Source organism: Calonectris borealis, chromosome 4 (genome assembly GCF_964195595.1).
Source record: "Calonectris borealis chromosome 4, bCalBor7.hap1.2, whole genome shotgun sequence".
Taxonomy (NCBI): Eukaryota; Metazoa; Chordata; class Aves; order Procellariiformes; family Procellariidae; genus Calonectris; species Calonectris borealis.
This window is the reverse complement of record NC_134315.1, coordinates 2186255-2199760: the sequence shown is the minus strand read 5'-3', so window position 1 is coordinate 2199760 and position 13506 is coordinate 2186255. Positions and strand designations below refer to the sequence as shown.

General features: G+C 42.7%; 1 protein-coding gene across 9 annotated transcripts in view; it reads right to left on the bottom strand.

Annotated features, from left to right (window-relative positions):
• ALMS1 (ALMS1 centrosome and basal body associated protein) overlaps positions 1-12433 on the bottom strand; it is a 73879-nt gene extending 61446 nt beyond the window's left edge. For 7 of the 9 annotated variants that reach the window (XM_075148369.1, XM_075148360.1, XM_075148361.1 and 4 more), the window contains exon 1: positions 12299-12433. Coding sequence is in view for 7 of the 9 variants with exons in the window: in XM_075148360.1 (XP_075004461.1) it covers positions 12299-12340 (42 nt within the window). In the remaining 2 variants the exon portion in view is untranslated. Of the gene's footprint in view, positions 1-3532; positions 3835-12298 lie in introns of those variants that run through there. The other 2 variants (XM_075148362.1, XM_075148368.1) reach the window with 2 other exon arrangements.
• Between the last annotated feature and the right edge of the window lie 1073 nt (positions 12434-13506).

The window sequence follows — 13506 nt, the reverse complement described above, 5'->3', positions numbered from 1 at the left end:
AGGTATTTTTTAGTGACCAAGCCAGCAAGTGGCAGCAAGTGGCAGGATCTGAGGAACACTGCAGTGAGCGCAAGCAGGGGCAGAAGGAAGCTCCCCACCGCCTAGTCCTGTACCGTGAATTATGTATCTGCTGTCTGGTGGTATCTGGCTGCTGTGAGAATTACGACGAGCCATAATGTGGGCAAGCGACGTGTGAAGGCAGGAGTAAAAGGTCACAGACTGGGAAAAGGAGAGGGTCAGTGAGAAAGAAGCAAATGATTTCCCAGAAGCCTGCCTTCTACATGAATAATTATAATACTGTTGGACATGTGCCTTCAGTTATGAAGTCCTCCAGTGACAATTGTCTTTTTTTTTTTTTAAATAGATTTTCTGATAAATTGGTCTAATATTCATTTGGAAATTTCCATTCAGTAGCACAGATCTACCTTGATGGACTGAGCATACCTTTATCACAAAAAAAGCAAGCCAAGAGAGTTTTCATGAAGACATTAATTACATTTTAAGAGAAGAGATCAGACACAAACCTAGAGAAAAGTCCAGAACACAGACTTGTTTCAATGTAAAAGAAACATGTTAAATTCAGCATTTGAGATTGTTTTCTTTAAATGTGAATATTACCTACTAGATTAGCTAAGTTGACACCTGAATTCTGTTTCATTCTTCTTATGCACTAAAAAGCTGGAAAGGATGCAAATAAAAGCTTACGATTTTTTTTTTTATTTTATTACAAGACTGCTAGTCCATCTTGGAACTTAAGGTGAGTTCACTCTTGACTGTTTATGGCAACTCAGCTGAATGTGATTCTTACACAAAGCATAACAACATCTTCAATCCATCTACAAAAAAAAAATTACAGCCATCACAAATGAATCCTTATCCATCTCTTATGTTCCTAAGAAGCCATTAATTCTGCCGCCACGGAGAGAGTAGATTTACAAATTTCAGAGATAAGCTGAGGAAAACCCCTTCAAGTCTGACTCACCTGTTGAAGAGACACCTGAAATAATGACTATCCAGGAGCTGGGTTGTCACTACAGAGAGAGAGTTTGGACCTTCCCTCCAACTCCCAATTACCAGGCACCCAAGCTTCCAGTGAATAGCTTATTTTCACCCTTACTAAGCCTGAGAACACGCAGAGCTGAAGCCAGGTTGAACTTCTCTTGCATTTAAAGAGCATTTGGTCAGGGGACTGCCAAGACCCACTGGCAAAGCACCGCACGGACTCCCGCTAGCTTCAGCCCCAAATCTGCCCGTGAACAACAGGTAACCCTTAAACTCTTCCTCCCCGGAAACTGCAGCCCACTTCACTTGTAAGATCGGGTTCCAATTCAAGATTTTTCCTTTTACCCCTTAAACGCCCGGCTTTTCCTTTAAAATAAACCACTTGCTCAATCGCCCAATTGCAAACTAAAGAACATCATTGGGGCAACACCTGCATTTTTCAGGCACAGTTACAAAAACCTCAACTCTACATAGCAATCACACAAATTTTAGCTTTTGGAAGGACAAAAATTTCCAGAATTTCAGTACCATATGCCATCTTAAATCCTTCCAAAAAATAGCATTACTGAAATAAAAACATGATGTAGCTTTCTATACAGGTCAGTACTGTAAAGTAAATTACTTGGAATGGCAAGAATAGTTTTGTCCAAGTTTAAAAAAGCTATAGCACTCAAAAAGAAGATGTTTATTACTGACCATGTGTAAATCACACCTATGAAACTAGGACTCAACCACGCAGAAAGTACTCTTCCAAATTAATTCCCAGCACAAAATAAGTTTGTCTGGGCTTTGTGTCAGGACTAAAGACAATAATTGTAGCCTGTATGCATATTTTCAATCTCTGTTGCATTCTCCTAGTTCCTATTGTTCATACTAATCAAGTCATTAAAAGAAGCAGCACTGAAGTGTACGTGACAATAGCTCTGAAGGCAAAGCATTCCAGTAGCTATGCGGTAATTCAATTAAGGCCTATTATTGAAAATCTGGTTTTACAACGTGCATCTTCAGAAAAGGGCAATTTTATTAATCCAACTGGAAATTAATAGCATTAGGTAAGGGACCCATACTGTGACTAGAAAACTAATTCCAAAAAAAAAAAAAAGGTACTGATTTTATTTAGATATGCTGAGCATGGCTAATTAAGTGGGTGTTCTAGAGGATATTAGAACAGATGAGTAATGACAGCATTCAAGATGCACACAATGAACAAAAGACTTAACAACCAAACTGTGCATGTTATTCTTCATTCTCCCCTTTAAAATGACCTTCCTTAGCCTATGGTGAGCAATTCCTCTCAAAATCATTTAATTACTCGTATACCTGTCAGGCACTTAAATTAAAATCCTTTTTCCATGCTGCAGTAGTTGCATTGCCGACTTCCCTCATTCAACCCACAAGCATGCCAGAGGAACCACTTCGCATGAAGAGAATTCTCCAGTTCCCAAAGCCTACTGATTAACTTGCTTTCAGGAAAAAAAAAAAAAGTTGACTGGCAACCTAAAGAAAATATGACCAAGATAATTTCATTAAACCTTACAGCCGAACTTTGAATTTGAGCCTTTTCCTGTACAGTTTCAAGTGACATATTCTTTGTCACAACACTCAAGAAAAATAACATGAAAAACATCATCTGAACAGTTTCTTCTACCTGTAGCTTCATATCTTAATCTTTTACCAAAATATTGTATTACAGAATGAAGAAAAGCACAATTCACTATCAACTGAAGTCAGCAAGAATCTTCCTTGGAGAAAGAATTTAACTTGAACAAGTCTTGGGCAAATGGGGATAAAATGACAGTATAGAAGGATAAAGTATAACTGAGCTTCCACTTTGTGGACATTTCTTTCACAGAAGTACTTCCTCCTCCCAAATGCTCCCTTAGCACTTACAGTTTTCAAAACCCATTCATGTCACATTAGAATTTGGAATAGGTTCGACCAGTCTTATTCTGGGAAAACAGAGCCAGAGATGTATCATATGCAGATTTCTCAAGAAGAAATTGGTAGAGAAATGCTAATGAGTTATGATGCGATTACTACAAATAGCAATATTCTAGAAGATTCAGAGTACAATTATATCCAGAGCTACCAAAGGCTCAAATATTCAGTCACCCAGAAGAGCAGGAAGGAATCAAAGTAGTATTACTGTTGCTAAGAGTACTTACATAGTGCCTTCCATGCAAAGACCCAAAAATGTTTCATAAACACTGACTCACAGCACTACTTTAGGATGTACATGATAAATATTTATCCTCCCTTTACTAGGCACAGAGAACTTAGTGTACAACAATATGGCAAATCAGTGGCAGAGCTGATTCCCTGAGCAGTCTGATCTGACCATAATGCTGCAAACATCTCTTATGTGATGCTCTAAAATTTCATCTGTCTTTGCCTGTAGGTTATGAGAGAAAGTCAAAAAGAGGAACACCTACAGCATCACAAGCCAAGGAGATTAAAGCATGACTGAGAACGTGAAATAAGATATGAAATAAATGTTTGTGTCACAATTAGATAATGTGATACCCTTTACCTATTTTAATATTTCATGTGAGTAGCTGTTGTCATTGTCACAGTGATGCTATAGCATCATGAACGTGAAAAGTGGTCTGCACAGTGGCAGGCTGTAGAAGTGGCAGAACTGTAGAGAAAAGATATTTACAGAGTCAATTCCTGTTAAAACATAATTCAAATGATTTTGTAGCATGCACCTCCCTGATCTAAACAAGAAACACACTTCTTTTTTGTTTAAGCAAGCAGAAAAAAATATCATGACAGAAAAGCAAGAAACACTCCTTGTTAGTCTCCCAGCTCCATCCAGGTTTACCAGTTCTGACTTCACTGTCAGTGTTTCTTATCAAAATGCCCATAAACTATTGATCTGTCTGCAAATCTATTGGGAGGTGGGAGGGGAAGAGGATTTGAATTGGGGGTGGTGGGAGGGAGATGAAGCAGGAGCCCCGAGAAAGAAATATAATTAGTCAGGAATTCTCCACTGAAACATGCTCCTCAGAAAACATCAGTAACATTCAACCCAAGAAATCTCATGTGAAAGAAAAAATTACTGTCAATGACTGATTCTCACAGGAAGGCAACCATCCTGAAAAACCAGCCACCAATAAGCCAAAAGCTCTACAAATCAAGAAGCAATCCTACCGTGCCAGCTTCTGAGCAGCCCACCTAGCAAATGCTCAGTGAAACCAATACATTTACCCATGCCAATACCGCTATTTAAATCATTCAACTCTTGCACATCATCACAAGAACCACGTCCATGGTTCTCACAAACTGTATTAGTTATACCAAGACATTTCATAAAATCTTCCCAGAAAAACCAAAGATTTCTTTGGACTTTGCTCTTTCAAAATTTCCTTTAAAGAAAACAAAAAAATGCAAGTTTTATACAACTGCATAGATCCACAACTGCATATATCCAAGTTCTATGCTCTGAAATCAAAGAGAATCAAAAGCCAATCATGCTTCAGATACTGAAGTAATAGGAGGACCTTAAGGAAAGATGATCACTTCCTGAAGTCAAATACTTCCCACACAAGTAGGATTCTCCTGCTAGCACCTGAGCTTGATTTGTGTTTTCACATAACAAATAGCCCAGCTTAAAGTGGCAGGGCTTAAGGCCCACACACTCATCAGCTGTAGTTTCTCGTGCTTGCACTCATCAGGCTGTGCTATGCATTTAGCATTGCTCTTTAAAGGAACCTGACACAGCATTAACAAAACACCATAAAGGAAATAATCTTTCCTTTTCAAAGAAAGCCAAGTCACTGGGACCTCATGGGTTAGCAGCTGGAAGGAAGCAAAGGAAATGGGCAACAGCACATTCTGTTTCATTATTTCATTTTTAATCCTCATACCGAAGAGCAATATTAAAGAAACAGCACAATGGAAGAGATCTGCCACATATTAGCACTGTGCATACCAAGTCACAGGGTTCATAACAAAGCAGGTGCAAGCAAGAAATAAATTAGGATTTAGTAAATGAGTATAATCATCTCTGAGGGCTTCCATATAATTAAACTCAAATGAAGAAAATTTAACAAGGTTTTTCTTCCTGAAATCCAATACAACAAAAGTTAGCTTTTTCTGCTAAATACATAATGAGAGGAAAAGACAAAAATAAGGCTGAACAACTACAACCACCCCCAGACAACACAGTGCCATTAACTTAAATGGTAGGAACAGCAGATCCTGTTTGGCATTCTTAACTGATGCTACATTTCATAGAAAGAAAAACGAACGTTTCTCAGTTTTGAACCACTGAAAGTTTGAATATCCAGGCTTAGCTCTCCTTACTTTATTCTGACCCATAGACCACTGAAAATATCCCATTAAAAATATCATACAGTAGAACACAGCACAACAAAGAAAAAGATCTAGAGAGATATGGGAAACAGAACTATCTAGACAAGTAATTCTAACAATCTATCTTCCCAAAACATCAGAAACACACTATAATTTCTCCCAAGCACTTCACTTCATCTCATCTCATTTCTCCCCCCTAAAAATCAGAGGTACATGGCCAGGTTAATTCAGTATAAATCTGTGTTTCAGTTTCCTTAGCCATCTGAACATGCAGCTGCAAAATCATCAACCCTGCAAAAACAGGCAGTGGAGTTCAGGACCAACTCTTTCAACATCAGCAAGCATTTACACCAAATTAAGGTAATCATGTAACTGTGCTAGAGGTAGATCCCACTCTGAACTTGCCTTTGCTGGATTTCATCTTGCTAACTTCAGGACTTATTTTTCCCCGTTTTGTCAAGAACATTCCCAATTCTGATACCATTTTCCAAAGCATCTATCGCTTTTCCCAGCACAGCCTTATCTACTAGGCTATCTAGGTCTCACCATCTACTAATCACGCGATTCATCAATGAAAATACTTAACAAGAATGAGCCAGGAAAAAACATCAAAAACTGTACCTGAAATGCCTTCCAAATTTGCTGCATATTTTCTCAGTGCATCTCAAGATCAAAAACTCTTCTGAGGTCATGATACAATCATACTCCGCCACCCCTTATAGCTACTAGATCACTTACACTCTCAAAGATGATAATTAAACGGGTTTGAAATCAATTGTCCTTAACAGTCACACTGGGTATTGTCTTAACAATTTATTTCAAATCATTTCAAATAGTTTGTTCTAAATTCTTGCTTTTCTGTGCTTTTATCGCCTACTCCTAGTGGATAAACAAGCATACAATATAAAACCCACAATTAATGAATAATTAAATAAACAACATTTTATATTTCAGACAAGCATGAATTTGACTGACTGTATACACAATTAGTTTTGAATACAGATGCAGAAAAGTCCCCATCCTACAAACCCCAAGCACATCTGCTGAATAACTGAATAACAAAGCACATATGACGGCAACCCTTTCCCTGGAGGTTTCTTCACAGCTGCACAACTTGTACGACATACTAAAAGGTTCTTGTTCTTATTTGTCCATTAGTTTACCACATACAATTTGAATATAATAACTTTTAAAAAGCTGTAAGAAGTTGTCACAAAATATACCTAAATCAAGCTTTCCAGCCTGTAGCATGGCTTTCTCCCCGGTCTGGGAAGCCTTAGGAAGCAGAAGAAAGCTGAGGTGTGAGCTCCCTCCCGTCACCTGTAAGGACAGTGCAGTGCAAGCCTCATGCTACGTGGAGTCAGCACCCCACTGCTGCAGGGCAAGGACCTCCCCGGCTGTGGGGAAGGAACAAACGAACATGGAGAAACAGGCACACATTTACCTGTTAAAACACGGAATTGACCATTGTGTCCCAGGAGATTAAAGAAACAATTTTGCCAGAACACAACGAGTGTAGGTCTCACTGTCTTATACCTACCTGCTCCTTTCACGGAGCAACTATCAGCTTGTAACAAAGGGTCAAGGAAAAGCAAAGCAACTGTTGACAAAAGCATTTCAAAGGCTACATGCAAACTCACAATTTCCTTAATGCTACATAAATGCAAATGCATTTCACAATAACCCAACAATTTAATTTATCGTGGCTTTATAGTCCGTATCAACCCTACTTTGTGTGTCAGAACACAAAGTAAAAAAAGTCTCATTCAAATGCAGAATAAGTCTTTACATCAGAGGATTTTTTGGCCAGAAGCCCACTACCACAAGTTGTATGAAAACTGTTAGCATTTAAGTCCAGCTACTGAAATCAGAAACAAAATTCCCATTGTCTGCAAACCATTCAGCATTAGAAGTTCGCCTATGAACATACCAGTAAATAACATAGATGTCAAAAAAATTATTCAAAAAAATGTAACAATGATTTGGTGCTGTCAGGTATGAGAAACAAATTATTTAAGCTGTACCTTGTTTTTTCAATAAGGACTGGCATGCTAGCAGTACTTTGCAGACCCACTCCATTCCCGTCTGGCACGACCAACCAGTATGTCAGGGGCCATGTAAATTCTGAACTGCTTTACCACTTTCATGCAACAAACACTGGGCTCTCGAACAGCCACGAGAGATCAGAACCAGCGCAGCAGATCTCAAATACAACAAGGGAAGATTCAGGAGACAGTAAACTGTCGGGGGTGTGCTGAAAGCATTCCAGAAGGGTAACCTGTATATGTGTACACAACATATGCTGACACTGCAAAAATCGCTAGTGCATCATTTTGAACCTTTTAAAAATAGTCGTTTCCACTGCCAAGTTTATAACATCAATAGCTTTACGGGATGTCCTAAAAGGACAAGTGGAAAATTAGTCATTTCTCATCTGCAACAAGTCTGTTTATTTTTTTTTTTGCTCAGTTTCCTAGGCCAGTAAGGCTTCCAAGGCTGACAGCACTCTGTTCAAGTCACACCTCAGCCGTGGACACCGTAGGGCAATCTGAAAGCCGATTACTGTAATACACCTTAATGCCTGAAGTAGAAGTTCTATTCATGTAATCGCAGTGTAACTTAGGTTGGAAGGGACCTCTGGAGGTCACCTAGTCCAACCTCCTGCTCCAAGCAGGGCTAACTTCAGGGCTAGATCGGGTTGCTCAGGCCTCATCCTGTCAACTTGGGACTACTTCCAAGGATGCAGATTCTACCACCTCTGTGGGCCCTGGCCCAGCACTTCACCACCCTCTCGTGAAAAACTGACTTCCTTGTCTCCAGCTAGAATTTCTCCTTACTGTAACACATCACCACTGCTGCTTGTCCTGTCACCGAGCACCTCCAAGAAAAGTCTTCCTCTGCCTTCTCCAAATCCCTCTTCTGGCAGGGAAGCACCACTGCCAGATCCTCACCTTCAGCCTCCTCCTCCCCAGGCCAAACAAACCCAACCTCCGCAGCTTCTCCTCATGCACAATGTACTCCAGCCTCCGGACTGTCTTGGTGGCCTCCTCCATACTCAAGCCTCTTTGTTGACCTCTTTCTTGTCCCGGCAGGCGAGAACAAGAGAGAGGATCCAGCTGCGGCCAGGAAGAGGGAATATTCAGTTCCTTCCAGTTGCCAGTTTTGCTCTTATTAATGCAGCCCAATGCATGGCAGGTCTTCATTGCTGCAAAGAGTAAGCTGTAAACTCATATTCAACTTGCTGTCCAGCAGGTCCTCAGGCTCTTCTCTGAAGGGCCACCTGTTGGTACAGATGTACAGGGATTTTCTTTCTCAGTGAGAAAGACTCTGCATTTTTCATAGCTGCAGCTCATGAAATTCCTCTTGGGCCATTAATCCAGCTTGCCAAGGTCCCTCTAAATGGCAGCCCTGTCCTCCAGCACATCATCCACTACCTCCAACTTGCTGTTATCCACAAACTCAATGTGAGTGCATCCATCCATCTGGGTCACCAGTGGTGACATTACACAGCATTAGCCCAAGGACTGACTCCGGGGGAACGCCACCAGTTAGATTTTGAACAGCTGACTAGGCTAACTGGGTAGTAGTTCTTCAGGTCCTCTTGCCTGCCCTTCTTGAAAAAGAACATAACGTCAACCTGTTTGCAGTTATACAAATATCCCCCAGTCATCACAACCTTTCAAAGATAGAGAGGGGTCTTTCATGACACCAGCCAGCTCCACCACCACCCTCAGATACACCCTATCCAGCCCTATGGACTTGTGTATGTCCAGTTTACCTAAGCAGTCACTTTCTTGAGCCTCTACCACCCCAGGCCCTACCTCTCACCCATAAGTTCTTCTACTAGGCACACAGACTAAGGAAGGAAGATTTAAATGAAACCATGGTTTATCCCATTTCTTTGGAACTGAAGCTGGATTCCTCTTTCTATTAATTTGGAACTAATTATTTTGGGTTTCATAGAATCATAGAATAGCTCAGTTGGAAGGAATCTCAAAAGATCACCTGGTCCAGCCTCTCATGAGAAAGGGAGCCTAGATGAGAGCCTAATTTCCAGTTATAAGAACATACTAAATTCCTAATATGTTAACACTGCTACAGCCACCTCAGCAATCTAACAGCTAATAATCAAAACTATTAACTTTCCTCCAAGCATCAACCCCTTCTCTACTTATTGCAAATAAAGACAAAATTTAGTTTCACACAAGGTAGCTTAGCCATCTTATTTTCATTCCTGTGCAAAAATCCTTTAACTGCTTGCTGTCCAAATCCAACATGAGCATTTTACCACGTTCCTGAATGCTTTTATGTAATGAGAAGGTCAACTACTTCTTTACGTTCTGAGCTTTGGACCACTGAAAAAGTAATGAGTATCCCCTGATTTTTAATTTCTTTTTCGTTTAGATCATACTTACAAGAGCTGTAATTTGTATTGTACTATCCTCTGAGTTTTAAGGAAATGCTCATTCCTTTATATTTTCCACACTAAATTACCATTGAAATAAAAGGTACCTGTGTCAGAAGTACCTTAGTTTGAAGTTTCTACTTAGCTTAAAAAAAAAAAAAAAAAAAGGAGAAAGAAAACTTTCTATTAATGATGCACTTTCTGGAATGTAGCCATCAATTTGCAGCATTTAAGAATGAGAACTAAAAACTTGATCCTAACGGATCTTATTTGTAACATCTCTGCTTAGCTAAATGTAGAATCAAAAACTTTGCAGGACAGTGCTTAAATCATCCTCATAATCAAAAATAAACTAAAGGAGGAAACAGACAAAGTCTTTTCACTGATAAAACAAAAAATAGCATAAACAGTAAAAAGTATCACTATGTTGGTTATAGAATTTCTTTTCACTCTTACAGCCTGATGCCAGAAATTCCATAATGTCTTGAAATGACGATAAACTGGCACTTTTGGGATACAGTCCCAGTCTCTCTTCAGTAAGCAAAAACTTGAGGTAAGATGTAGATGTTTCTTAAGCCAACCTAAACCACAGTTAACAGTCCACTGCCTAGCTGCGCTGGTTTGTTGCCTGTTGGAATACGTGACAAAACAACACAGAGGCAACAGCAAGTAACCAGGGCACAGCAGCACAGGTGACTTCGTCTGATAGGCGAGCTGGGGCTTGCTGATTTATATGGCACTCATGAAACTACAGCCTTGCATGTTGCAAGTTACAAACATAAGTTTTCAGTGTTATTCTCTCTTTGTCAATTGAAATTATAGCTAAAATAGTATCTTGCAACAGAAATATACAATAAAGGTGTAAGAGCAGCCATACTACGACAGACAGAAGATCCGCCTGGCCTACTGTCTATCTGCACCTGCATCCCCTTGACCCAGAAGAGCAGCAGCACACTAGCAACAAGCTTGGCTCAGCTCCATCTGGTATTCCCAGAGCTGAGCTCCGGTTGTCAGAGCAGCAATTAAACCACAGTGCAAAACAAACGCAGAGAAGGAAGCAGTGGCCACCGTAAAACAATAAAACTTGACACCTGGAAAGGATCAAAATAAACTGACCTATAATGAATACTTTGAAGGTAAAACAAGAAGCAGGAGGCAAGTTCACTGGTCCATAACATCACATACAACTTAGAATCGTAAAGTTAACTGTGAATTTGTCTGTAAATCAGCATTTAAATGAACTTCATTTCTACTTAAATATATACAAGAATACATAGTATTCCAAGAACCATCCCTTCTATTCTGTGGCAAATTGGCCTTCCTGAAAATATATGGTGAAGGTCCTTCAGCAGAAGGCTTTTGGAAACCGAATTAAGACTAGGCTATCCGAGTCCCCATATTCACGTTTGTTGAGGCTGGACTTGCCTTTAATATGTCATATTTATTCACATGGCTGTTTCCATTCTTTGTTTTAGTTTCTATTATTTTTCCTGATAAGATTAAAACCCATGCCAATCCGTGGTTCTTCCCAGGAAACGTTTGTGAAAATGGATATGCCATCTACCACTGGTTGCCATTTGGCTGTTGCACCTCCGAGTTCCTTCAGAGCTCTGGGGTGAAGCTCTGGAGCAATCACTGTCTGATCCTCGCAACTTTTCATTTTGGGTTGTCCTCTTGTACCTTTCCTAAAACAAAACTGTGGACATGACATCCATAAACACCTCCAGACTCAAGTGTCTGACATCAGCTGTTCAAGTACCCTGCACAAAGATGCCTCCCAACAGTTTGCAAGAGTCAAAACTTGTGCAGGTTCTACAAGCCCTTTACACTTCTGGAAACCACCATGAGAACAGTGGGACAGTTAAGACCAGGTGCCAGAACAGTGCAACACCACAGGAAAGAAGTTTCCCAATGCTTTTACAAGGTGCAAGTTCAAGCAGATGTTCAACATGGGGATGGCAGGGCATGATGGGACACCATGATCTCCAGAAATCTCCTCTTCCCCATCTCCAGCATTGATATGAACACAGCAAAGTGCACAGAGCCATGTATGAGCCCTTCTAGGGCGTGAATGGCTCCACGGGGTCACTCCAGCCCGACTGGCTCTGACTTCACAGGAGGGTTAGTGACCAAGCAGCCACCCCTTTGCAGGGCAGAATAAGGCACAACGGAAACAGGACAATTACACACACACCGTCCTCTCAGGAGGGGAGGGGGAATCAGGGCAGTTACAGCCACCCTTCTCCCAGGGGAGAATAAAGGGGATGGAGAGGGATCAGGCCGGTCACAGCCCCCCTTTTCTCCAGGGCAGGAAAAAGGGGGGCCTCTGAGATCAGTTGCATCCCCCTTTTTCTGGGGCAGAAGAATCAGCCAGTGATAGCCCCTTCCCGGGGCAGAAGGCGACATCAGGCCAGTTTCCACCCACAAGGAAGGAGAAACACGAGTGAACCCACCACGCACACCCCCCCTCCGTCCCCAAGGCCGGAGAGGGGCTGCTCAGAGAAGCTACCACCTCCCTTCCGCGTTGCCCCCAAAGGCCGCCTGCCCGAACCCCTCCGCAGAGCCCGTACTCACAGGAACCCGCTCGTCCTCCTCCTCCTCCTCTCCCGGCTCCATGGCAGCGGACGGGCGGGAGAGCGGGCGGCCCCCTTCTCCTCGCAGCGGCCGCCCCGGGGCCGCGGGCCGGCGCGAGCCCGCCCCACCCTGCTGCGCACGCGCCGCCGCCCTGCCAACCCGCCCCGTTGTTAGGGACTCGTTCGCCCCTCCTCCCCCCGCGCATGCGCGGGCACCGCCTCCTTCGCGCGCCGCGAGTGACCGTTAGAGGGCGGGGCGGGCGCCGCCGAGCGGCGGCTGAGGGAGCGCGCGCCGGCGGTTTGGCGCGCAGAGCGGCGTTGAGTGCCCGGATGGGAGCGCTGCGGGGCGGGTCTCCGCACAGAAACCTCCGGCCCCAGCGCTGCCTGCCGGCTGTGAGAGCCGCCAGCTGGGTCAGAGTGAGCTGGAAGTAGGAGCACACTGAGGGGCAGTTTCTGTGAGTGAGAGGTTTTTCGAATGAGCGTGGTGGCTGCACGCTTTTCCTGTGACAGGGAACCGTTTCCCCTGGTCTTCTGTGCCAGTCCACTTGTACGGAGACAATACATGATCACTGTGAGCTTTGGGACTTGGTGATAAGTGTACATTAAAACCCGGTGGCGGACATTTTGAGATGGTGTAGGTGTTACCAGGGAATGAGATGCGATTTCCTGGGTGGGAAGTCCATTCAGCTTACTCAAAGCTCTCCACGAGGAGAGGTGGTCTGTGGCGGTCTGTCAGGGACCATCTTCCCGGTCAGGTTGAAGAAACAACAGGCATCGAGTTTGGGGAAGGCCCCCGTGCAAGGGCCCCTTTAGGCCTGGGTGTCAGCAGGCTCCCCCCCATTGTTCATTCCTTCCTTTTGGGTGCCACAAAGGAAAGAGAAGCATAGTCATAAAGCTCTCTCTGAGGCATTCAGGACAAGTACTGACTATAATGACATTTTATGTTTCAGCTGCTTGTCAGCAAGGGCAAGGAAGGAATTTCCCTTTAAAAGCACAATTGTCCAGCTGTATTTTATTTACTTACCCTTCCTCTAAAACACCAAGAGCAGGTGACAGTTGAAGCCGGAGCAGCAGAAGATGCAGATCATTGATCTGGCACGGTACTGACAGTCCTTCCCCCACGGCTCGAGAGGTACGGAGGAGTGAGAGGAGTCTCCAGGGTCATTGACTGCAGCTTCACGATCCGTGTTTCACAGACAGAACATTGTT